The 27,405-nt window shown below is 35.1% G+C and overlaps 1 protein-coding gene and 1 long non-coding RNA gene across 13 annotated transcripts in view; one reads left to right on the forward strand and one right to left on the reverse strand.

The window, feature by feature from the left end:
* The window catches only part of Cnot4 (CCR4-NOT transcription complex subunit 4), a 114,409-nt gene that overhangs the window by 36,013 nt on the left and 50,991 nt on the right, over nucleotides 1–27,405 (reverse strand). For 9 of the 12 annotated variants that reach the window (XM_048340276.1, XM_048340275.1, XM_048340268.1 and 6 more), the window contains 8 exons: nucleotides 24,725–24,922; nucleotides 20,513–20,599; nucleotides 19,688–19,789; nucleotides 18,836–18,961; nucleotides 14,655–14,788; nucleotides 10,207–10,264; nucleotides 6,870–7,119; nucleotides 4,705–5,202 (listed from right to left, as the gene is read on the reverse strand). In XM_048340276.1, the coding sequence (XP_048196233.1) occupies nucleotides 4,705–5,202; nucleotides 6,870–7,119; nucleotides 10,207–10,264; nucleotides 14,655–14,788; nucleotides 18,836–18,961; nucleotides 19,688–19,789; nucleotides 20,513–20,599; nucleotides 24,725–24,922 (1,453 nt within the window). The remainder of the gene's footprint in view (nucleotides 1–4,704; nucleotides 5,203–6,869; nucleotides 7,120–10,206; nucleotides 10,265–14,654; nucleotides 14,789–18,835; nucleotides 18,962–19,687; nucleotides 19,790–20,512; nucleotides 20,600–24,724; nucleotides 24,923–27,405) is intronic. The other 3 variants (XM_048340272.1, XM_048340270.1, XM_048340274.1) reach the window with 1 other exon arrangement.
* LOC125347177 lies at nucleotides 2,060–4,689 on the forward strand. Its single transcript, XR_007210122.1, has 3 exons — nucleotides 2,060–3,756; nucleotides 3,989–4,017; nucleotides 4,050–4,689. It is a non-coding gene; the product is annotated as an uncharacterized LOC125347177 (long non-coding RNA).

Here is a 27,405-nt window from a genome sequence, read left to right on the forward strand (position 1 = left end):
ATATAACATCTGAAACTTAATGTGTACTTCAAAGCAAGCGAAAAATAATAAAATGCTAACAGTACAATGATCCAACTGACTGAAAATGAAATGAGTACTGCTAAGCCAGAGAACTATATGTGAATAAAACCAGTGATCACTGACAATTTCACTACAAGTGAACTCTGTGATATGATTCAAAATTCAATTCAGTCAAGTCACTATGGAAATAGTTACCTCAGAATCAAAACAGTTTAAAGAAAAATGCCCTCTTGTAAGTAAAATTTGAATAAAAATATGAAGGATTACCTCAAAAACTCAAATGTACATAATTTTAAATATTTTTGAATTGTATCTTGAAACAATGTTGCTTACAAACATACATTTATTACTATTTGTTTTTCAGATAACTTTAGCATTATGGAATAAAAACCTATTGGCAGAAAATTCTTTGAGAAGTCTGCAAAATTACACTTGTGAAGATAGCTTAACAAAGTTCAAAAAAGAACAGGCTATTTCATACTTTTTCAGTAGATTGGCAAAACTCCTAAAAACCTCCAACTACATAGCCAAGGAGACTATGAAAGGCAGATTTTAGAAGAGATTTCTTGGTGAGACCATAGTTCTAATGGGGACTAGGTAAGGGATTGATTTTCATCAAGTCAAAGAACTTCTTTCTATTTGTTTATATTTGTTTACAACAGGCCATATCCCTGAGCTGGACCAATTTGTCTCAGCAGTAGATACTCTTGATTAAAAGGGACTTGTAAGAATGTGAGAGCAAGAAATCAATTATTGTGGGAAGAAAGCCAAGTTAAAGCACATGCCACTGATCTTCAAATTGTGAAAGAGAGCATCAGTGTTGTAATGTAAAAATATTTCCATTACTAAATTTGAGATCTGGATTGTTGTCTTATTCTGCTACTTGAATGTGAGACTTAACAACTTATTTTAAGCTTTCTGGAATACAGCTTTGCTACTCCTGCAATAAAGACAGTAGACAAGATAAGTCTCTTTATTTTTTTTTCTTTTGGTCATACTATGGTTTGAACTTGGGCTCCCATATAAGTGTGCAGGCACTCAACCACTTGAGCCAACGCCCTAGCCCGGATTAAGTCACTTTTTAGAACAACAGCACATGGTTCAGTAATTTAAAAGATTAGATTATTTTGTTATAGCTGCCCACTAATCAAAGTTCCCCAAGAATACTTATTTCAAAAATTCCCCGAAGCTTATTAGCAAACTCAATGTGTAATGCTAAATGCTGCTAAAAAGTGTTGACTCAATAAAGGAAATACCTAATTTTAAACATAATATTGTTTTCAATTAAAGAAAAGCCAAATTTCTGTCAAACTCTTGTGACTGTTCTTTCCATGACAGGTTTCAGATATGTGATTTTTAAATAATTAAAGCAAAGATTTGCTCCTAGAGGTCAGGGACCCTATTTTGTTCTATTAAAGAATACACATCTTTCCCAGTATAGAATTAGAGTATGTTAGGCAAGTTCCACTAGAACAGAATGTAGTCTCCATTTCAGAAGCATTTAATGAAAAGTTATCCCTTGTAAGGTATCATGATAATAACTAAATGATACAAAATTGAGCCTCTTTTAATAGTTCAACTCAAGTTCATCTGGGGATAGGGAAAGTGCTTCAAACTAGACACTATAAAGATGTATATAGCATTCCAGATTTTTACTCTGTAATTTATAGAAGTTACTGAAAATTCTAAATCATCTTGCTATGCTTTAAAAAATACTCTGCTTTGAGGCTTGAAACATTTAGGGTGCTAAGGTGTCTGTCAAATATTTACATAAGCCATGACAGAATTCTTGTGAGACTAGTAACAATTTAAAATACTTTGGTATGTTCATACTAAAGTCTTCAAAATTAAAAAAAAAAAAAAAAAAGGAATGATTAGCCAGGGGCTGTTAGCTCATGCCTATAATCCTAGCTACTCAGGAGGCTGAGATCTGAGGATCTCAGTTTGAAGCCAGTCCAGAGAAGGAAAGTCTATTAGACTCTAATCTCCAGTGAACAACCAAAAGGCCAGACATGGAGCTGTGGCTCAAGTGGTAGAGAATCAGTCTTTAGCAAAAAAGTTCAGTGCCCAGGCCCTGAGTTCAAGTCCCATGACTAGCACAAAAAAGAAAAGAAAAGAAATAATAATGTACAAGTTACTATTTAAATATCAAGCAAGTATGGATAGCCAAAGTGAAAGTTTGAAATAACAAACTGTCTTCAATTCCCATCAATAATGATTCAGAACCTCAAACTAGTGACTTAATTTTTAAGATCTCTGAAAAATAAGTTTTAAATTCTCTATGGCAAAAGAAAGCTCACCAAGATAGACCTACAGTTTAATGCTATACTTTAAGTAGATGTATTTTAGATGTAGATATTAAAACAACTGCACTAACAAACCAGTGATTTCTTAACAGTGTGGCATTTACCAAGTATCTATTGGCTTGAAATATCTGAGTTTAAAACTGCTCTTCAATACCTATAGATAAAACAAGGACTAAGAAATGTAAAAAACAGGTTATTAATGATGGTCATGTAATATGTCAAATGTGAGTTCAAAATAAAGACAGCTCCAAACTTAATTCCCAAATCAAGTCCACACTGTTTTGCCTCCCTTTTAGAGCTCCCATCTTCTCACACTTATATCTTTATAATTATAAAAGCACATTATAGAAAGTAGTGCTGCTTTTTAATATAATGACATACCAATGTCTGTCCCTATGGCCTTTTTATTCATGAAGTTTCCAACAACATAAAAGGCCTTTTTCTCTTTCCCTGATGTTAACTCCAAGTCAAGATAACACACTAAAAGATCAATTCTTCCTTTTTCAATGCAGCCTCCCCAACAATTTTAGGCTGTTTCTTGGATTCAGTACCATATATATGATTAACCACTTTCATATAAGGTTTTAATTTTATCTCTTCAAATTTATGCTTAACTAACTGAAAATAATATTCATATTTTATACACCTTTTGTATTCCCCACACAGCCTAGTTCATTGTTGGGCAAACAGGAAGTGAAATATTAATCATTCTGGTTTCTTTTGTAAATGTTTAAAATAGTTAAGGGAATTTAACTTTTAATGTTATAATCAGTCAGTAGACTATTAGCAATGAAACTGTCATCTTTCTAAATGATTAAAACAAAGCAAAATAAAACAGAATTACGTTCTAATATGCTATCTTGAATGGAAGAAAAGAAAAATGTGTACAGAAATTAAACACTTAGTATTTCATAAGTGGATATTGCATTAAAGAAGAGGACTGAAAAATATTACTTTGGATTACCAACTACCTGCCAGAATTAAATGAATGAATACCATGAACCCTATCAATGTGCAAATTACTTCATCAAGTATTCTCAAATTTATGTAAATTAACTTCACTGTATCAATTGTTAATATTATTTTATCAACTGCACACTAAGACTTAGCTTCTGTCTAGAACAGAGTCATTGGTCTCAAGGAAATACAGCCAGAAAATTATGGAAGATCTCTATAAATTCATCTATCTACCTTGCTAAAAACAAGAGAATGATCACTTTACTAGTAAAAGTACACTATTTTGATAACATGTCATGCCCTACTTTAAAGGTCATGACAAAGGACAAATATAAGTTATATATATAAACTATGTAACAGAGTGAAGGATTATTCTATTCTACTTGAGATAATCGCATCATCTCTAAAGCTGCAATCAAATGGAAACACTATTAATAAGAATGGCTTCCTTAGACTACACTTCACATAAAAAGTATTACATAGGATCTTTTATTTATTTATTTATTTTTGGCCAGTCCTGGGGCTTGGACTCAAGGCCTGAGCACTGTCCCTGGTTTCTTTTTGCTCAAGGCTAGCACTCTGCCACTTGAGCCACACCACAGCGCCACTTCTGGCCATTTTCTGTATATGTGGGTGCTGGGGAATCGAACCCAGGGCCTCATGTATACGAGGCAGGCACTCTTGCCACTAGGCCATATCCCCAGCCCCTTACATAGGATCTTAAATCCCAAAAGTTCTGAAACTTACAAGGGTAGCAGTACAAAGCCAGAAGTATTCTGGCATCAAGTTTATGTTAACTTATATAAACCTAGTATTATCTCCCAGTAATAAATACAAGACAGCCTAAAAGGGTATCTCTCTTTGAATAAATTTTTCCCCAGAAAATGTCTGTAACATATGTATGATATGTTGTTCTCACATATTAATTATTTATTAATATATAAGTTTTAATGTATGTATGTGTGTATCAGTCAAAATTGCTCTAAGCAGTTAGAAAGTGGCTTTATCCCTCATGCTCTCATTATCATTAATTAATTTTTTTTTACCACTTCGTTTTTAGAATGTGAAGTGAGGAATTTCTACTGTATGGTATTAAGACTTTATAGCACTGTAAGTTCAGAGCCCATTTTCTTTTTTTTCTTTCTGATTGATATACCATATGAATGTTTGGTAACTATGTTATTTATTAAGTAAAAGTGCTTTGAACAATAACGAGATATAATACTCCACCATTCTTATAAAGCTCAATATTACAAGGCATCTATCCAAGTAAATTTTTTTTAGATTATGATAAAGACTTTTCTTTCATAGAAATTTCTAAGGCTAATAAGTACTCTGTTATTCAACAGTTCCCTCCCTACCCACCCAAAAACCAGAAAGCATAAATTCACAGATTCTTGACGGTTTTAAATGAACCTACCTGCTATAGGGATCCCTCCCAGACCTGTGTTGTGCTGTGGCGGGAGATTCAAGTCCAAGAAATTACTATTTGAGGTGGGGTTTGCTGTGTGGTTCAAGTGCATGATGCTATTGCGTGGAAAGGCCATCCAAGGATAGCGGGTTGCCTGGCCTGGAAAACTGAACGAATTATAAACCGCTCGGTGCTGCTGAAATTGAGGAAACCTCTGTGGCAAGACTGAAAAGGTACTATTGAGAGAGTTGGCATTTGTAGATGCTGCAGGGTGCAGGAATCCAGAGCCTGGACCTTTGGCGGTTGTAGTGTGTGAAGAAGAGTTCTGCAGAGATGTAGGTGAAAGGGAAGGTTGGTCTTGGACAGACAGTTCCTTCTCAATCAGGTCTGCTAAGGCTTTTCGAGTAACATCAAATGGATCAAAACCCAAGTCATCCTCTGGTTGTTTAGAAGAACCAAAGCCGAATGCTGCTTGCCAGTCTGTGGAGGATGATACTGGGATTGTGTCTATTGGGAAGAAATATAGACAAGAATAAAAAATATAAGATCACTTTTATACTTAATGAATCTCTATACTAGTGATAGACAGGTCAAATTGTGAATAAAAAAAGCAAGTACATACAAAATCCACAAGAGCTCTAAGCATTAATTACAAAAGGCCTCATAAATTATTATTAAACTGAGTAATACTGATTTTGCTAGTCAAAAGGAAAAAAGTATGACGTCCAAATTGTACTCAACCATTCATAATCAAAACCAGTGAGGCATTTAAATAAAATAAAGTAATACATGTAACTGGTTTTATAAAATTTATGTGATTTAGAGTTTATTTTTATTTGTAAAAGACAAAATACAACTTTGAAAATATGACTTATAAACTAAGAAAAACATAATTTAATATATCTGCTTTTGGTCAGAAGCTGGTGGCTCATTCCTTTAATCCTAGCTACAAAAGAGGCTGAGATCTGAGGATAGTTCAAAGCCAGACTGGGCGGGAAAGTCCATGAGACTCTTATCCAATTAACCCTTAGAAAACCCCAAGTAGGGCTAGGAATGTGGCTCAGGTGGCAGAGTGCTAGCCTTGATCAAAAAGAAGCCACGGACAGTGCTCAGGCCCTGAGTTCAAGCTCCAGGACGAGGGAGGAAGGGAGGGAGGGAGGGAGGGAGGGAGGGAGGAAGGAAGGAAGGAAGGAAGGAAGGAAGGAAGGAAGGAAGGAAGGAAGGAAGGAAGGAAGGAAGGAAGGAAGGAAGGAAGGAAGGAAGGAAGGAAGGAAAAGTAGCACTGTGGCTCAAAGTGGTAGAATGTTAGCCTTGATTAAAAAGGCTCAGGGACAGCATGCAAGCCCTGAGTTCAAGTCCCACGACTGACCAACCAATAAACAAATAAATAATAATAAAATTATATATACATATATACATGCTTCATGGGTTCTATTCTATGTTAACTTATGCCATCATTTAAATCAATGTGTAAAAATAAAAATGGTGTGCTTTTTTTCTGCTTCTTGGCTGCCATAATCTCTTCTGCTGTTCTACCTTCCTCTTCATAATTGTTAGATATCTCTGAAACTAGTTAGAGGAAGAGAAAAAGTCATACATCTTCCAAGAGAAAAAGATGAAAATCACTCAGAGTTCTTTCTTCAGACCACTCCCATCTAAATATAACAAAGGGTATGGAAGTCGTGGGCATTTGGTTAGTTGACACTCTGTTTTGGACATAAATTAAAACATAATTTTTGAAAAGGTAAAAGTATGGCTCATGTAAAAATATAATAAACCATGTCAAAACTTTTTCAAATAAAATGGCTTTAAGAAAGGACAAAATATAGATTTCATAGGGCTTCGTCTTTGTCCATTGGAGCTACTTTAAATTTGACTACACAAACACAAATCTGATCAAAAGGTAAGTCCTCAACAATTAGTAGTAATTTTCATGGGAAATTATACAACCCTTGGCTTCTAGAGAAATCTGCCTTTCAACCCACCCATTCATTTCTGGGTCACACAACAACTTATCTACTGTTAAATTGTATGCAGCTTAACTGTATATATTTTTATAAACACAAAGCAGAGGAAATAAGATAAAAAATATATCCACCAATGGCTTTCGCATTAGTCAATCAATACTTTATACAAGAGCCTAGTGATTAATATTAGAGTCTGTTTTCACATACCTGATGTGAAGAGGCTCTGTGGTTCTGGTGCTGTAGGCCAATCACTGGATGTTTGTGGGGAGCTGGGGAAAGGAGGAAGCCCACTTGGTATAGGGTTGGGATGGCGAAAATTGTCTGAGAATAATGACTGTGACTCTGTTCCTGCTCCTTCAAAAGGTGACCTTGCACTGTGATTAGATGAACTAATGGGGATGACTGGATTGGATTTTGATAAGCCAGGTGGTGGTGAAGGTGTATCACTGTTAGGTATCTAAACAAGAAAAGGAAAACAATTTGTATATTTATACATATTAATAAGCCACAATTTAAGGGTCTGCAACTAAATGCTATAAAATAATTGTCCTTAATCAGAGAACCTGAAGACAATTGAAACATGCACTCTTCTTTTAAAAATAAATATTATCACCTGAAAAAGGCTACACCAGTCTCCTCTGTTTTAACAATCTTACTACTTTCACTACAAAAGAATATTTCTCCCTCTCTGGAATTTCAATATAGTATTTTGCTAAAGAGTGAAAAGTTGATTAGGTGTGGTGGTACATGCTTGTGACCCAGCACTCAGGAAGCTGAGGCCAGAGGATTTCTAGCTCAAAGCCAGCCAGGGTGACATGGTCAGACTTTGTCTCAACAACAGCAACAACAAAAACAGTGAAAATTATTAGAACCAGTCATTACAAATGTTCAAGTTGGTAATTACAGGGACAGACACTAGTGACTAGAAAATTACATGATCTCAAAAATAATTCTCAACTAAACTAAAGGAGGGCCTTATTAAAAAAAATAAATAAGGGCTTGTGGACTGGGAATGTGGCTTAGTGGTAGAGTGCTTGCCTAGCATGCATGAAGCCATGGGCTAGATTTCTCAGCACCACATAAACAGAAAAGGCCAGAAGTGGTGCTATGACTCAAGTGGTAGAGTGCTAGCCTTGAGCAAAAAGAAGCCAGGGACAGTGCTCAGGCCCTGAGTTCAAGCCCCAGGACTGGCAGAAAATAATAATAATAATAATAATAATAATAATAATAATAATAATAATGGTTTGTGGCATGCCTTAAGTGGAAGAGTGCTTCTTAACAAGTACAAGAAGCTGAGATCCATTCCCAGAGCTACCAAATAATCATAACAAAGTATTGCTACTATTCCAATATTTTCCTAAGAATATATTATTTATTTTGTAGTAAAATATTTTATCGTTAACATGGTTTAAATTGTTTTACTTATTTATATTATTTTATTAATAGCAATAAAATGTTTTTTGTGATAATTTCATGTAACTTCATTATCTATGTACTTTACTATATAATGATTTTATTATCAATAAAACAATAAATTATTATTGCTATGATTAGGGGGCTAGGATATAGAGCAGTGGTGGAACGTACTTGTCTTGCCTGCATGAGATCTGGGTATGATCCCAACACCCACCCAAAAAAATGACCATGATGAGAAATCTTTAGATATAGGCACTTATTCAGAAAGAATTCAAAGATTTGGGCGACAGTGATACAGTACTATACTTTGTCTTTCCATACACTTTATTTATACAAACAAAAAACCTCAGCCCTTAAATCTTAGGAAAATGAAAAGTTCAGCATCAAAATGCAGCATTTAGCAGCTAGGTGCTAGTGGCTCACACCTGTAATGGTAGCTACTCAGGAAGCTGAAATCTGACCACAGTTCAAAGCAAGCCTGGGCAAGAAAGTCTGTGAGACTCTTATCTCCAATTAACCACCAGAAAACCCGAAGTGGTAATGTGGCTCAAAGTTGTAGAGCACTATAGCCTTAAGCAAAAAAGTTCAGGGACAGTGCCCAGGCCCACAGTTCAAGACCCACAACTAACCATAAACAAACAAACAGTGTATAGCATTTAGAGCCTTGTCATAGCAAAAATATTTCAACTCAAAATTTATATGCCAATTTTTATTTGAGAAAAGTATATGCTTTTCAAGCAACCCATATTACATCAAGATAAAAGTATAATGGCAATAGAAAAATGAGTTAATGAAGAAAAGGACTGACATAAAATTTCCCTATCTTAAAAAACCTGAGTGTTTTTTAAAAAATAGGTGGTGGGGTATCAAACATGATATAATCAAACATGAAATGGGTGTTAAAAAATTAAATTTTGTAAATATTTAAAGAGGAATGTAACACTTTTACTTTAAAACACCAATACTGATTATAAGCTGAAAATACATCCTTTATAACTAGTCATTTTTTCTTTATTAATAGGTAGTTGTACAAAGGCATTACAATTCCATAAGCTGGGTTATGAGTACAGTGCTTCTTGGTCAATGTCACCCCTTCCTTCACTGCCCCCAGTTTCCACCCTCCCATTCCTACCCTGAAGTTTATAGCTCATTTTTTACATAACATACATTGAAACAGATTTTGAAATTCTTTTGAAATTTACCAGTGAAGAGTTTTAGAGCTCTGAAAGGTTTTTAACCTACATTGAGGGAAACTGGCCATTTGTTATGGGGAAATTAGAACTATGCTTATTTTACCAGTGTAGCAAAATGTACTAAAGAAACTTCAGTGAAAATTCTAGGAAAAAAGTTATTTAATCAATAAAACCAAGATGACAAAAAGTATGTTCGAATAGTTATCTCTTATTTAATTTCACAGTGAATACAACTTTGACTATCTCAGGCAATAAGTCATCTCAAATCAATAGTCACTTGGAAGAAAAGGGATGGAAGCCATTAGGGAAAAGTACAGGGTACACCTGACAGCAAGAGACAAAGGGAAAGAAACCCTTGAAAGCATGAACTCAAAAGGCATGCAGGTCTAAGACCATTTGGGTAGAGCCAAGAAGAGCAACAGCAGAAGCTGTTTGTAAGGACACTGATGTATTACATATGGTACAATAAGATATGGTCATAAAGATAATTCTGAGTTCTATGTACTGTGTGGAGGAAAACAAGGCTAAAACATTTAAGGTGTGTGTGTGTGTGTCTCTCTCTCTCTCTCTCTCTCTCTCTCTCTCTCTCTCTCTCTCTCTCTCTCTCCTAGGGCTTGAACCCAGGGACTGGGTACTATCCCTGAGCTTCTCTCTTGCCTCTTGCTCAGGATAGCACTCTACCACTTGGTCCAGTGTTCCACTTCCAGCTTTTGGGGAGGTTTAGTTTATTAGAGGTAAGAATCACAGAGACTTTCCTGCCTGGGCTGGTTTCAAACAGATCTCAGCCCACTGAGTATCTAGGCAAGATCCACCAGCACCTGGCCCAAAGTGTTTTCAATTGTTTCAGTACTTAAAGCATTTCTTCACTATTTAGAAATTTTTCACTTGTGTAGAACACCTTGTTATCAGGTCATGACAGATAAATGAAATCTTACCTGCTGGGAATTATCACCATTCCCTATACTGAGAGAATCTGAAGGTTTGTCAATGGGACTGTAAAAAGAAAACATTGTATAAAATCAAGAATAAAGTCATTTCATCACAATAAAAAAAAATTCAGAAAACCAGAAAAACAGACATTTGCTGTTGTAAGTGTTTTAGGTACTGTGATGCAAGACATTAAGTTAGATGTTATGGACACAAAGATATATAAGGTAAGATCCCTACTTTGAACATTATTCCCTGAGTTACTTGCATTTCTAATCAGATTTTCTAAAACCAATGGCTAGAATAATAGCTTAATGAGGAAAAAAGAACCACTTAAAACAGACAGCATTCCAATTAATAAAAATCAAATCTGTCACTTAGTTTTACACATATGATAAATATATTCATGATCAAAATTTTGAACCAGTAAGCAACCCATTTTTTTTTCTAGATTTTTTTTCTAGATTTTTTTTCTAGATTTTTGGCAGAGTTACTAGAATGTAATCCTTTATATAAAAGTTCTTAAGAACCATAAATTTCCTTTCATATTTCTTTACATATTATTTGAAACCATATAGGCGGTAGTTATATATGTACACATACAAAATAAATGATACAAATTAAAATCTCTAAGTGACCTAATGACATTTCTAGTAATTCAGTATATGTTTTGTTTTGTTTTGTTTTTGGCCAGTCCTGGGGCTTGGACTCAGGGCCTGAGCACTGTCCCTGGCTTCTTTTTGCTCAAGGCTAGCACTCTGCCACTTGAGCCACAGCACCACTTCTGGACATTTTCTGTAAATGTGGTGCTGGGGAATTGAACCCAGGGCCTCATGTATACGAGGCAAGCACTCTTGCCACTAGGCCATATCCCCAGCCCAGTAATTCAGTATATGAACAAAAGAACAAAAGATAAGCACTACATGCCACAGGAAAAAAAAATAAGATTTCCAATTTCTCAAAATTACTGTATTCCTTGGAAATATATGACAAATTACTTTACAAAACATTAATTTACTGGTATCCCATTTAACAGCTCTAAATAAATTTAACAAATGCATTATCCAGTCTGAATCCCAGGTGTTATCTTCTGATATTCTTGATTCTAACAGGCTGTCTCCTGAGTCAGCTATCAAATTGCTAATGAAAAAAATACCATAATCAAATCTAAAAATTGAATAGCAATGTAAAGTGAAGAGAGTAAAGCAGACAGAGGTCAGAGTACAGAGGCAAATGGAAACATGTAGTGTTTTATAAAGGAAGATATTTGTGATAACATAAAGAACAGACAGGAACAATAATCTGAGATAAATGAAATGTACTACTCTTATAATATGGGAATAAGGATATCAAGTTGAAAGGAAAAAGTAACAGATATGAAAAGATGGAAGAAGATACTATAAAAGAAAAATTTTATTATCTAAATCGTGGTTCAATTTCCTACCATTAAAGAGCACTAAACAGTAATTTTCAATATTAATATTACTGCAAAAAATACCTAATTCAAGGAGAAAGGTACTCTCAATTCTTTGATGAAGCAGTTATACTACTTGGAACAATCAAAAATCAAAGGTGGACTTTGCTGAATATTTAAACTACTACTTATCAAAATAACCTCCAGGAAATGGAAACATGGTTGTTTTGTTGTTGTTGTTGCCGGTGGTGGTGCTTGTTTTTGCTTTGGGATATTTTTTTCCCCTTCTGGAGGATAAATGGGGGAGGGGGGGTAAGTGGTACAGAAAGGGAGGGAGGGAAGGTGAACAAATATCATCACATTAATTCAGTATATACTATATGGAAAATGACCTATGTAATTTGTGGGCAGGGACGGGAGGGGGAAACGAGAAAGTATGACATTGTACAAAAAAAGAAATGTATTCATTACCTCACTTATGAAATGGTAGCCCCTCTGTACAATACTTTAATAACAATAAAATTACTTTTTAAACTATAACCAAAATATTCATATGAGAGGATGTTCAGTACAATGTTACAAATAATATCACCAAAGTGAAATTATATGACATAGAAACACAGGAAACTGTCTCAATACAGATTTTATCTAATATATGTATGTATTATTTTATACATAACATATAAATATAAAATTTAATAAGAGAATATCAAACAGACCTAAAAATTATGGTTTCATGACATGGGGCAATATTTATAATAATGTGTACTTCTTTTCAAATGTAACAAATCAAAGTAATTTTATGTGTAATGGTACATATGCATTCACAGGAAAAAAACACAGGAAATATCCACTGAAAGGAAAAGATACATATCATATTTAGTGAAAATCGCTATGTACTAAAATTATATACAGTATTTCTTTTCTTCTATATGCTTTCAGAATTTTTCACATTATCTTCAATAAAAATAATACTTGTACATTCAAAAAATAACATTTATTATCTCAAGGAAATAATCGAAATGTTGAAAGTTCTATTTTAAAATCTCTGGAGCTACATACTCAGAATATGACTTTAACTAGAATGACAGTATGTAAGAGTTGAATGTAACTGAAATAAATGTTTACTACAATAAACTGTTTCTTCTCAGCACTAAGAAGTGGCAAGCAATGATATGAGAAGTAACAGCATATGGTTAATCAGGAAGATACAAGGCTAGAAAAGGGTAAATAAAAATGATGAATGGAAATGATGTTTGTCAATCCAAAAGATTTAGCTTCTATTCCCAGCCTTGATAGAAACAACTCTCATACAACTCACTATAGAGTAACTTTAGTTTTGCTTTGTAGAACCTTTATATAGTTATAAGCATATGCATATATATATATATTCACACACATATAAACACACCTAGGTATAAAAGTAAGTATTTAAAGATAAGTAGCCTCTAAAACTAAAATAATCTTCACTGTAAAAGGAATAAATAGGAGCTCAACTAAAAACACAGAATGTGTTTTTGAAGTAGACTGACAATATTATCCAGGCAATTTTTATCGGGCACTTTTGAAAAATGACTCTCACATTACTTCAGTACTAAATAAACATGAGACTTAGAAATTTAAAAGGTAGGAATTAATGTATCACTTAAATTTAATTGTGGAAGAATTTTTATTTCAAAAGAAAACGAAGATACCAAACATTAAACTTAAGAAACAATAGAATAGAATACATTTTCAAAAATTCATACTCATCTATTTGATTTCCTGACAGGTCACATAAGCAAATAAAATCCATGAAGATTATCATATCAGAATTTTTTTTTTTTTTTTTTTTTTGGCCAGTCCTGGGCCTTGGGCTCAGGGCCTGAGCACTGTCCCTGGCTTCTTTTTGCTCAAGGCTAGCACTCTGCCACTTGAGCCGCAGTGCCACTTCTGGCCATTTTCTGTATATGTGGTGCTGGAGAATCGAACCGAGGGCTTCATGTATAAGAGGCAAGCGCTCTTGCCACTAGGCCATATCCCCAGCCCCCATATCAGAATTTTAAAGTAATAAAGATCATGAACTAATTTAACCACTGACATCCAATACCATCCACCCAAAACTGTACTGAGAGTAGAGGAGATGGAAGACAACGTTTTTAAAAACAAGATTTTGCGTACAGCATACTCTTTTACTCGCAGAATACAAAACGATAGTGATTCCTGGGACAAAATGTCCTTAAATATTTGTATACTCAATTCTTAGTTTTAAGTAATTTTTTCTTCCTCATTAAGTCAGGGAGAAAACTCAGCTAGGTACCCAATATCTTCTGATTTCTCCTTTTCAAGATCTTTTGTTTTGTTTTTGGCAACAGGGTCTTACCATAATCCAGGCTGGCATGAAACTTAGTATGTATACCAGACTGGTCTCAAACTCATCAAAGTCCTGGGATTACAAGCATATGTCATTATGCCCAGCCTCTTGATTTCTTTTAAACAATGAGTGTGTTCCTCGGGCAAATCATTGGAAGAGGAAAGACATCAAGAAGCTTGTCTTGAGCATAAAACAATGATGACTCAAGTGGTAGACAGTGCCTCCTAGCAAGTGTGAAACCCTGAGTTCAAGGCCCAGGACTACTAAACAGGGTTAAACCGATTGTATGGGAGCAGTAAGCAGCATATATATGAACCCAGAAATTGTGATTTGTTAAGAAGGAATTTGCCTAAAAGAGACAAAGAACATAGCCAGGAGTTGGTGGCTCATGCCTGAACTCCTAACTACTCAGAAAGATGAGATCTGAGGATCAAGGTTTGAAGCCAGCCTGGGAAGGAAAGTCAATGAGACTCTTATCTTCAATAAACTACTCAGAAAAAGCCCATAGTAACAATGTGACTTAAGTGGTAGAGTGCTTGCCTTGACAAAAAGCTCTGGGACAGTGGCCAGGTCCAGAGTTCAAGCCCCAGGACCAGCCAAAATAAAAAGCAAAGAGACAAAGAACAAAAAGAATGACAGACATGATGAAAAGATATCTGATGTCTGACTATATTAGTATCAGTACTTACGTATCATACCTCTGCAGTGGTGTCACTTTATTCTTATTCTTATCAACTGAACCCGTAGATAACTGAAGAAAATTAGGATTTAACTTATATAATTCTTGAAGAAGCTTCTGTTCATATTCTTGGTGTTTACCCGCCTAATGAAAGAAAACATTAAAACTGCAGTGGGATTCACAAATCATCTAACAAAAAAATACTGAGTTACCTTCTGAACTATTTCTTAAAATATCCTAAGTAAAGCATTAAGTTTTGTTTTTTCATGAAGCCAGAGAAACCTATGAAGATGATGTTATAAACCTTCAAGATCAATAAACATTAATCCTGGGGCTAGAGATGTGGCACAAATGGTAAGAGCACCTGTCTAGCAAGTCTAAGACCTGAGCTTAAATTTCAGTATACCCAAAAGAATCCAATTATTCCAACAAAATTACATGATCAATATTGCATAAACTAAGGCATTTTATCAACTTTTTTTGTTCCAGTACTGGAGCTTTTTTACCCAAGAATGGTGCTCTACCAGTTGAACCATAGCTCCACTTTCAGCTTTTTGTTGGTTAACTGGAGATCAGAGACTCATGGATTTTCCTGCTCATTTTGGCTTCAAACCATGATCTTCAGATCTCAGCCTCCTGAATAGCTAGGATTACAAGTACGAGCCACCAACCCTTGGCCTCATCAACTTCTACATGGAGTAAGCAATTTCCCTAGCTCAACAGATTAGAATGTCAATTTTAAACCTGTTACAAAGTCTTTCATACTATTATGTTTTCCAACAAGCCATTACAAAGTTTTCTGAAGATCACCCAAAATTTGTCAATGAATCTCCTGCTTTATTTAGAGGTTAAAACTTTAGCAGAGTCAGAGGTATGGCTCAGGTGGTAGAGCGCCAACCAGTAAGTAAAACTGTTGGATACTGAGTTTGAGTCCAGGTCTCAGACTAGATCAAAAAAGACAGTACACAGAGAAAACAGTTCTACATTCTTCATTACATTGACACTAAGTTAAAATACCAGTGCCTCATGCCTATAATCCTAGCTACTCAATAGGCTAAGACCTGAAGGATCATGGTCTGAAGTCATCCCAGGCAAAAAAGCTTGAAAAACTCCATTTCCAATTACCCAGCAAAAAGCTAGACTAGAAGTGTGACTCAAGGGGTAGAGCATCAGCCGTGATACAAGCAAATCAAGTTGGTGGGACGCACAAACTCAAACCCCAGTATGAAAGGAAGGGGAGGGGGCCCATTTCTTTCTTTTTATTCTTTTCTTTCCCCTTACCACAAACAAAATTAATACATTTTAAAACTGTGGATCAAGGGTCAACTATTTACAGCTGGTCCCTTGTTTTGTTAATAAAGGTTTACTGAAGACAGTTACGGTCATTCATTTAAATACTGTCTGCAGTTGCTTTCCTGCTACAAAGGCAGAATGAAGTGCTGAAAGAGAGACAACAGAGTTGTAACAGGAACCTCATAGCTCAGAAACCCTCAACTATTTACTATGTGGCCCTTTACAGAAAAAGTGTGCTGATACCTATTCTCTACACACCAAGAAAACCCTATGTTAGGCTGGGAATGTGGCTTAGTGATAGACTGTTTGCCTAGCATGCATGAAGCTCTGAGTTCGATTCCTCAGTACCACATAACAGAAAAAGCCAGAAATAGTGCTGTGGCTCAAGTAGAAGAGTGCTAGGCTTGAGCAAAAGAAGCTAGGGGACAGGTGCTTAGGCCCCAAGTTCAAACCCCAGGACTGGCAAAAAAGGAAAGAAAGGAAAGGAAAAGGAAAAGAAAAGGAAACTCTATGTTTAAGATGGTTGGGGTAGCTATTGTTGTGTACATCACAAGGCAACATCATAACTGTTACGGGAGAAATCAGGCTAAGATTGACACAAAAATAAATAATAATGAAATTACTTTGAGGGGCCGGGAATATGGCCTAGTGGCAAGAGTGCTTGCCTCATATACATGAAAGCCCTGGGTTCAATTCCTCAGCACCACATATACAGAAAATGGCCAGAAGTGGTGCTGTGGCTCAAGTGGCAGAGTGCTAGCCTTGAGCAAAAAGAAGCCAGGGGCAGTGCTCAGGCCCTGAGTTCAAGGCCCAGGACTGGCAAAAAAAAAAAAAGAATTTACTTTGAGTAACTTTATATTATTTGTGTGTGTATCATGATTGGAAGGGTTTTTTACTTACCTTCAGGGGTATTATTTTAAAATTAAGATTTAAGGGCTGGGGATATAGCCTAGTGGCAAGAGTGCCTGCCTCGTATACACGAGGCCCTAGGTTCGATTCCCCAGCACCACATATACAGAAAACGGCCAGAAGCGGCGCTGTGGCTCAAGTGGCAGAGTGCTAGCCTTGAGCAAAAAAGAAGCCAGGGACAGTGCTCAGGCCCTGAGTCCAAGGCCCAGGACTGGCCAAAAAAAAAAAAAAAAAAAAAGATTTAAGCACACTTTATGGAAAAAACAACAACAACATATCAAAACAAAAGGGAAATAATAATAAAAATCAGTGAGAGCAGTATCAATTGAGTACAATAGTATCATGTACACTGCACAATGCACTGTTCCCTGTTCTGGGATGTCACTTGCTTGTTCATCTAGATCTATACATAAGTCCTATGGTACTCAATTTTGAGTTATACAGTAAAACAAAGATCTTTCTTTGTTTTTCTTTTTTGCTTATTTGTTCAAATTTATCCTTCAAAATTGAGAAGTGTTCTAAAAGGAAACCCTATTTCAAAATAATTTTTAAATTCAGGCAAAAAAAGAGTGTAACACTATGAACTGACTTTAAGAAAAAAACGTAAGACGGGAGTTTTACACTTTTAAAACATGAAAAACACATAAATTCTTTCTGTAGTCAATAGTTGATGAAATATTATGGCTTTCACAGTAACAAAGAGCTCAATCTGGTATCTGAATGTCTCTGCAGGGGCAGTTCACAAAAGACAGCTGAAATCCCACTGCAAGTAAGTTTGAACACACTGCCTGTCCATATATTTTGCTTTTATTGCTCAATAATATTCTAAATGAGATCAACTGGGACTTGGAAAATTCTTTCACAAAAATTTTCATTGTCATAGTATATGTGAGTATTCCTCCCACTAGTTAAAACTTCAGTGTGAAATGGTTCTATTATCTAGATTTCATTCAAAAAGCAAATCAAAACAGTTAAAAGCACTTACTGAAAAAATAAGATATACAATAACTCATCTATCCCTGTTAAATTTATTATGGATATTTGGTTTTTAAATCACAAAGACCATATGATACTGCCAAGTAACGCCAATCTATTTATTACAATGGGATTTATTCTGTATTAATACTGACAAAAAAGGTGATACTTCACATTATTTAGTAATCTTCCTTTAAGAAGCTCCTACCAGACTTTCTCTAGTTTAACCTGGAGAATGAAAGGTAGCAATGAATGCCCCCCACCTTCTAAATGAGAAGTATTCCTGCAAAAGTCCACAGCAACAATCTGAAGTCCTCATCTACAATAGGGAACTGCAGCATTGTGCTTTGGTATAATCCTCATTTAATATGCCGAATGGTCAACATTTTTACTTGTAAAAGCATGTTTATACTACAAATTGAAAGGAGACAGGAGAAGAGGAAATGTAAAAAAGAACATAAGATATTAAGCCTTTAATTCAGATACGGACTCAGTGGATACTTTCAAGGGAAAAATCATTTTTACAAAAGGTTAGGTTATCAGCAACACTGGACAGAATATCATGATCTAGAATATCCTGTAAAGAGTAGAGGTTGGGGGGGGGAACAAATGAAACAAAAAATTAATTAATGACAATATCCCACTTGGCCTTTATTTTGCTGACATTCCCCTTAAAGCAGAATTTTCCAAAGTCTTTTCTTTGGTCAACTAAGTTCTGGTTATACTAATAGTACATCCCACTTTGGATATATATTAGTATATTAAAGCCTCTGAGAAATCCTGCAACAAATAGTCTATTTGTCTCCATTAATCTAGCACTTTTATTGTCCACAGACACATTTTCACTGTAACAGCATGAAGAACTGACATTTTATGAAACTTTGGAAAGTGCTACTTTAAAGTAATACCAGTTTATAAAAATTCAAATCCCTAGGTTTTTGCTTTTGCATTTTTAGCATAAGAAGAAGTGCTCCCTCTTTTGTGCAAAGTTCATAATTCACATGACTTTACTACCTGCATTTCTTCTTTTGTGAAGCTGGCTGCTTCATCCCCCAATTCATGTAGATACATGCAGTCAGGTTTTGGACACTGCATATTCTTTAAGAAGTAACTGCAGTATTTTGTTGTACCTAGAGATGCCTATAAGGAAGAAGAAGGAGGAAAGAGAACTCATGATTTGAACTGACATTATAAAGGGAACTGCCATGTTTAGTGTTTTATTTCATCCAAAATGGGGTCCCTAAAATGACAAAGCAAGTTAAGACTGAGAAAACCAGGAAATCGGTTTGTTACCGGTATGACTATTTGGAAGGGCTAACAAAAACATTTCAGTCTATGGTTCCAGAAATTGAATAGTAGATCTTCTTTTTCCCTACACTGCAGAAGAGACAAAAACCTGTCCTTATTGTAAGTGCTTAAACACAAAAGAAGGCAAATGATTTTTTCTAACTATTTGATTCTTTGCATAAAGCATTGCTTGGTGGGACCCTTTATTCAAACTTATGTCAAAGTTCAGATATTTAACTGTAAAAAAGAAAAGTTTATCTATTTCTGATGAAGAATGATTCCATTTTTGAAAAATAAGCACAAAAATACATTTTTAAGGGATCATCCCTTAATAATGTGTTTATGCCTATTTTAACTGTCTTCAAAGTTAACATACAGGGCTGGAATGTAGCTCAGTGTCAAAGCACTTGCCTAGCAAGTGCAACATCCTGGGTTTGATCCCCAGTACCAAAAAAGAAAAGACAAAAAAAAACACAGTTAAAAAAAAAACAACCAACCAAAGTTAACATATAAATGTTGTGCTGTTCTCTACAGATTATCTCTTCCCCCTTAAATGAAAGTTCAGAAGGACTATATTACCTTAAGTGTTCTGCCATCTACCACCACATTGTTGACACACTGTATGGCCCTGAGAGCATCTTCTGACCGGATATAGGTTACGTAAGCACTGGCACTTGGACCCTAGTGGGAAAAAAATCCCATCCCATTGTTATTAGTTTCAAAGTAACCGTCAAAAAAATTTAAAAATTTAAAATTGCAATATGCCTAGCTAGGGAATACTAATAATAGTTCCTTTACTACTATTGTTGTTAATACAACAGCAGCACTCATTTTTTAAAAATACTAGCTCATTTAAATACAATTATATTTGAATTTTTTTCTGATTTTAAGTGAACCATAACAAATGAATAAGATATCATTGGCTTGACATTTATTTTCTTAAGTAGTCATTTGACAGGCTCATTAACATTACAAAAAATCTTTCAAATTTAAAAATAAGATTTAATGTCAAATTATGTTCTCTTGAACATAAATGCAATCTTAAAAGTTTTTCTGCTATACCAGTACAACCAAGATATTCTATTAACTTTCAACCTTTAAAAATACTAGTGACTATAAATCACTACTATGAGATTGCCTGATAATATGCTTAAGTCCCCCACCTCTTTACCCCATCACTGAAGTTTTGCTTTACTATTTCCCTCTTATTCTATCAATTCATTAAAAAGTCCTAGAAGGGTCAAATGATTGCTAAAAATTCCCCCCAGCCCACCGATAGAAGTCTCTACACTGCACTTGACCTTCAAGCTTTCTAATCACAGAAAGCTGATTTTCCTTCTGAACAGCCTAGGTCAAGCCCAGACCACAGGGAGGAAAGGTAAAAAAATCCCTATAATTAGTTACCTGTGAGCCTGCATATGATGTGCTATTATTGATGACAACTTTATGTATTTTACCAAACTTCCCAAAATATTCTGGTCGTTTTAAAACCTATAAAAGAAGAAGAAATAAGGCATAAACTGTCCCCATTCTCATCAACTTTATCCTTATAATGGGGACATTCACTATCTCTTGTCATTGAGAGGAAAATAATTTTTAAAGTTTCTAATGGATGTGACTATTAATCGAAATTACCCCCTAGCTAATCTACAGGAAATCTAAAATGAAACTAAAAACGCATTTGAGCTTTTCACTGAATAGAAACTGAGACTAAGTTTGGTATTATGAATTACATTCTAATAATATTTGCATTAACAACCTATGGGATCTTTACAATATTATCTATAAAAAATATTAACTGTACTTTACTAATAAATGATCCTTATAAAAGTAATTCTCAGAGCAATGAACAAAGTTATGCTCAAGGGCAGGGGAAGAAGGAAGGAAGGAAGGAAGGAAGGAAGGAAGGAAGGAAGGAAGGAAGGAAGGAAGGAAGGAAGGAAGGAAGGAAGGAAGGAAGGAAGGAAGGAAGGGAAGGAAGGAAAGGAAGGAAAGGAAGGAAAGGAAGAAGGGAGGGAGGGGAGAAAGGCACAGCTTTTACTCATAAATGTATTATGTGTTCGCTTAGGATATTATAAATTTCAAATATGACAATTGTCTCCTTATTTATGATTTATCACTGTGTATATAGTTTCCTATGTCAATAAATTTTCCTATTTCTAAATTGCCTTCCTTACCCCCACTTATGCTAGTAAATTACATTTGAGAAACAGACTTTAATCCCTTTTCTTCCCTATGACCCGGTCACTTCTTGGTAGTTACTGGTCCCTGTACTTACCTCACTTCAACTAATTTTTTGATTATGTGTGCATTCTTTTAGCTTTCCTTATATTTGCATAACCTTGGCTAATTTAATCAGTATTAATTTGATACAAAAATGTTTTCCATAATTTGAAAATACCTTAATATTAAATTCTGGGTTTTTCCCTACCTGTAGGCCTACTGTTCTATAGAGCTCTACTGTTCTCTTCATATAGCAAGATCTAGCTCTACAGTCTATAGCTTAAATGTCATTAATTAACAGTCTTTGTTAATTAACAAAAAAGAATCGTGTAAGTACTGGTTGTTATGCTTGCTAGAGATAATTCTAATAGATTAAAAGGTGAAGTAATTACACTGATTTCCAATATTTTTTCATTTTATCCCCTTAAGCTAATATGATGACCCAAGTTTCAGGACTTAGTGATAGGGAAGAGGTTGAAAAGGTTTTTCTGGACAGTGGAATTTGGAACTACATTTGATATTCCAACTCAATAGAAGGCTTCAGAGCTAAAATGCCTATTCCAAAGGCTACTCATAGGTTATCCTGCATCAGAATCTCAGGGAAGCAGTTCACACTGAAGAAAGTACTAAAAGGGGAATTCTGGGAATTTGTAGAAGCTTTCACTAGGAGAGGCAAAGTACCTTCGAAATAGTAATAGCATTCAGTGGATAGGAACTGTAGTTATTGTGTATAATTTTTGAATGACCTGTAAGCATGAAGCTAAAAAGCCTATTTATAAATAAGTGAACCTATAAACAAATTCCATATTATAAACAAAAAGTACTTTCCCAGTATTGAGACACACTGAATTTACAAAACAATCTTATCATTAGGATCTCATAAATACATACATCTGCATTTGTAACTGTCACATTCAGTGATTCTACAAAATAAAGCACTACTTTACTTGGTAGTGTAAAAAGAGAACTTCAAGAACTTAAGTATTCATATAAATCATTTGAGAAGTTTTTATTTCTCTTTGATATGTATTTTTTCAATTTATATATGAAGATAGATTATACTGCTATAATTTCATTTTATGAAAGTAAAGGATTGGGGACTGGGAATGTGGCTTAGTGGGAGAGTGCTTGCCTAGCATGCATGAAGCCCTGTGTTTGATTCCTCAGCATCACATAAGCAAAAAAAGCCAAAAGTGGTACTGTGGCTCAAGTGGTAAAGTGCTAGCCTTGAACAAAAAGAAGCCAGGAATAGTGCTCAGGTCTTGAGTTCATGCCCCAGGACTGGAACTAAATAAACAAATGATTGTTAAACATATTAGGTTTTTGTTGTTGTTGTTTTTTAAAAAAACGTGGACAAGGAATCTGACAATGTTGAAGACCACTAGTTTATGGGAATACTTCCTGACAAACACTTGGGTATAACATTTTCATAACAGCATGAGCTTGTTGTCATGTCCACACTGCAGCCAGAACAGTATTTCTAAAGCGCAAACCTAGCCATATCTTTCTGTACAGCTGAGCACCATAAGGATAAAGTACAAACTCCTTATCATTATTAGCCCTTTGTGATCATTACCACTTACCTTACCAACCTTATCTCTCACCACTGCACTCTAATCTTCCAGCCAAACAAATCAGATTGCAGATGGAGGTCTTTCTCTTCAAGAAGCATCTGCATAGTTCCTGTGCCCAAAGCATTTTACCCTAAAGATTACAGAGGAGTGTATTCCTCCCCTTCAAGAGCTAGTGAAGTACTGTGCTTCCACAGAACATAACACTTCTCATACTGTACTGTTACTTGTGTAAATAAGAAAGTACTATCAGTGTATGCTCAAACGTTATACACTGTGCCTGGCATACTCTAGATACTCAGTAAATGTTTCTTGAAATGGAAATGTGTTAGCACTGAACAAAAACGATTACATGAGTATATAACACTGGTGAGCCACTAAGTATTAGTAAATGGCCAGTAATTGATGTGGAACAGGCTGCCCAGGCAAGGGAATTTCAAAGAATTTAAACTTTCTTTTTTTTTCCCCCTTTTAGAATTTAAAACTTTCTATATTAACTAGAACACTACAGATTCTGCCTAAACAACTTAAATTAAAATAATATTCAAGCAAATAAAGGGTCTAGGGAGAAGACAGAGCACACTATATATGTTACCACATTATCATGTTTTACATTATATATTCAATATATATTTATTAAGCATTAATATAGACTATAAAGTGATACCTTTAAAAGTATGCCTAAGCGTGCCCTGTTTTCTGTATATTATTTTGGTACACTGGATATTGTATATATGTTTACCTGAACTAGGGAAGGGAAAGAAAAATGAGGAAGGGTGTAACAAATATGACGAGAAATGTACTCAGTGCCTTATTATGTAACTGTACCCCCTTTGCACATCAACTTGTCAATAAAATTTAATTTTAAAAAAAAGTATGCCTAAGGCATGCTTAATGACTAAAGTGTCTTAGTATAAATATTCTTTGGAAACACAATCAAGTTTTCACACACTATGGAAAAATATAAAACTCTGGTAGTCAGATGGGAGCTTGATGGATAAATATAAGTATGAATGAACACAACAAGATTAGAATAAGTGATCTATGACCATGGGCAAGTCACTCAACTTCTTTGTGCCTCACTTTCTCATTTTTAAAATGGAGTAGTTGCCTCTTTAAGATCTTTTACGTACTCAAATAAAATGCTCTCTCAAACTACCACACAGAGCTGAAACACCACTGACCATACTTGCTCCTTCTAACGCTTACTCATTAATCATCCTTTCCACAGGAAGGCTTTTTGTGAATCTCTATAATAGCTAAGTACCCTACTCTAAGTACCTTTCTCTTTGTATAATGCTCAGCACATGTGTAAGTACATGAATTCTGACTTCTTTGCTAGGTAGAGTAGGGGGTCTGTGTCTGGCTTGCTAACTAATTTATCTCCAACATCTAAGCCTCTAGTACATGGTACATTAAGACCTCTAGTGGGTTCAAATAACCAAGTATCAATTGGTGGTCCTTACATAGCTACAGGAAAGAGAAAAGAAACTGAGTACTTATTGCACATATAATCCTTAAGGACAAAATAAAATCATCCATTCACAGACTACCAGCACTAACACAGACTTTAGAAATCTAGCTCAATTCCTTTGTTTTACCTACAACTGAAGAAACCAAGGCCAAGAAAGATTAAGGATTACCTGAGATCACAACTGGTCACTGGTGTCTTAGTAATTAATAAAAAGTCATCTCTTAAGTTTCTGTCAAAATTTAGTGTCTTCAGAGAAAGTCTACAGTTGAATAGGGTCAACTGTTACTTTCAAATAAGACACATAAACCAAAAAAAATCTGGTTGACAAAGAAAACAGAAAAGACTTACCTCTGGGTCTGCTAGGCGCTGAGATAAACCTACAACAAACACGAGGTTTTTTTGCACAACACGCACACTAGCCAAATGTTTGCGATTTTCTGAGATTTTTTGTTTTCTCTCATTTTGTTTCTGTTTTTTCTCATTCTTTATCCTTTGCAATTCTTCCTGGGAGAGTGGTTTATAAACTGCTGGGTCTTCTGGATATGGCTTCAAGCAAAAAGCAGAGATGTGATCATTAAATATATAGAAAAAAACTGCATAAAGAACAATTATCCAGGGCTGGGATATGGCCTAGTGGCAAGAGTGCTTGCCTCGTATACATGAGGCCCTGCGTTCGATTCCTCAGCACCACATATACAGAAAATGGCCAGAACTGGCGCTGTGGCTCAAGTGGCAGAGTGCTAGCCTTGAGCAAAAAAGAAGCCAGGGACAGTGCTCAGGCCCTGAGTTCACGGCCTAGGACTGGCCAAAAAAAAAAAAAGAACAATTATCCAATTCTGGTGGAAGGTAGACAGTTGTTAAATTTTCCCTTTTTCTATTTTTTTAATTGCTTAAGAGATTTATTTAATATAACTTAAATAATTCTAAAAGCCTGTTTTTGAACTTAGCACCAAACTACTTTCAGTGCAAAAGTTCATCAACCACCCAATCTCAGTATTTCCAACAGCTTACAGGATTCAGTGTCTACAGTGTTTCATTAAAGGCCAAGAATGTATGTTTTCTCACCTAAACTGAGTTTAACATATTATAAGGAAAAGCTGCTATGTGCCAGAAGAATAACGAAATCATATGCTTTTCTTTCTATTGTAGTCTCAGTCTAAGAGAGTGAGAGATGGGCAAATAAGTAACAATATCTAATCTGGCTTAAGAGTTTAAATTTAGTTATGTGGCTTTAATCAGACTCTCTTGCTTCAGTATTCTCATTTGTAAAATGAAAATGATCTTAAAGATTGATGATACAACTAATACTCATAAAACAATCATTACTCTGCCTAAATCTGGTAACCAATCAATAAATACTAACAATTTCATTGTTGTTTGACTTCATAATTCTCAGAATTATATCATTTTCATTCTTACTGCTGTCAGAGTTACTAATGACTGAAATAGGAGGTGTGGAATCAAGTGCCTGTTTTTAATTTTAGCCTATTCCCTCTAAAATCACGGGACATTCTGACTCATTCTTCTCATCTATAGAATAGGAATTATAGTAGTTGAACCACAGGAATTCCATAAGTTGAAATATGCTTATAAAATGATTAAAATTACACTCTGTACATATATGCTTCCAATAATCATTTATTAGTACTATTAGTAAATATTGCTAATGAAAAATGGGAAGATAGGGTACATTAAATGAAATAACATTTAAAACTGGATATGAAGAGACCTAGGCTTGGGGAAGCACAAATGTTCAGAAAATTGTCCTATAAAAATAGAGTGGGGACAACAGAAACAATGCCAACCGTAAAAACCTTCATTTTCAAGGTCTCTCTAATTAGATCTTTAAAAAAAATTTTTATATGCTATGTCATTTTCTTAGCTCTTTAAAAAAATAATTATGACATTTTAAAGTCTTCTGCTTGCATCCTTATGTTAGGATCTTCTATTTATTGATATTTTATGCACCTTTTTCATGATGTTGCTTTTTTGAAAACTGTATAAATTCTGACACTTGGAGCCCTCTTGACTGGAGCCCTCATAAGAATGATTTGTGTTTACTATAAGATACCCATTTGCAACTATTAGCAAGTCCATAGTCCTAGTGAGGGTGTGTCAGTGAGAAAGCTGCTGATCTCACAGAAGTTCCTGTCTCCTCAGACTGCTTCTATTTGCCTTAAGGCTCGAACCTAAAAGCACAATCACCTTTCTGGCTTGGAAGACAATCTAGGAAGTATTCACACTGCCCAAAAAGAAATACAGTCATTACCGGACTTATGAAACGGTAACTCCTCAGAATATGACCTTTATAATAACAATATACTTTTTAATTTTAAAAAGTAATGCAGGGCTGGGAATGTGGCCTAGTGGTAGAGTGCCTAGCATACGTGAAGCCCTGGGTTCAATTCCTCACTACCACATATACAGAAAAGCCAGAGGTATCAATGTAGCTCAAGTGGTAGAGTGTAAGTCTTGAACAAAAAGAAGTTAAGGACAGTACTCAAGCCCTGAGTTCAACACCCAGGGCTGGCAAAAAAAAAAGGCAATCTATCAGTATTACATGGTTCTGGGGAAGGGACGCATACTGAAGCTCTAATATCATCCTCAACCAATGAAACTGATAATTCTTCCTAAGATGTTACAGCACCTAAAGCAATGCTGTGGTACTGCTTCCTGCCTGAAATTGATCCACTTGGAAGGAAGAGAATGGAGGGGAGGGAAAGTGGGAGAAAACGAGGGAGGGAGTAACACTGTTTGACAAGAAATGTACTCATTACCTTACTTATGTAACTGTAACCCCTCTGTACATCACCTTTACAATTAATTTTTTTTTAAGAAGAAGAAACTGATCCTAACAGCAATTTGTCTTTTAGATTCCTCATCTTTTCTGGTCTTCCTATGGTATCTTTTGATTTGTAATCAACTTTCTTAAACTTACTCGTTTTTTTCTCTCTAAAATATTTCGTTTTTCTTCTATCCTTTCTAAGGAGTTGAATAAATTTAAGTAATCTCTTAAGACTGAAATGGTT

This window comes from Perognathus longimembris, chromosome 2 (genome assembly GCF_023159225.1).
Source record: "Perognathus longimembris pacificus isolate PPM17 chromosome 2, ASM2315922v1, whole genome shotgun sequence".
NCBI classification, from domain to species: Eukaryota; Metazoa; Chordata; class Mammalia; order Rodentia; family Heteromyidae; genus Perognathus; species Perognathus longimembris.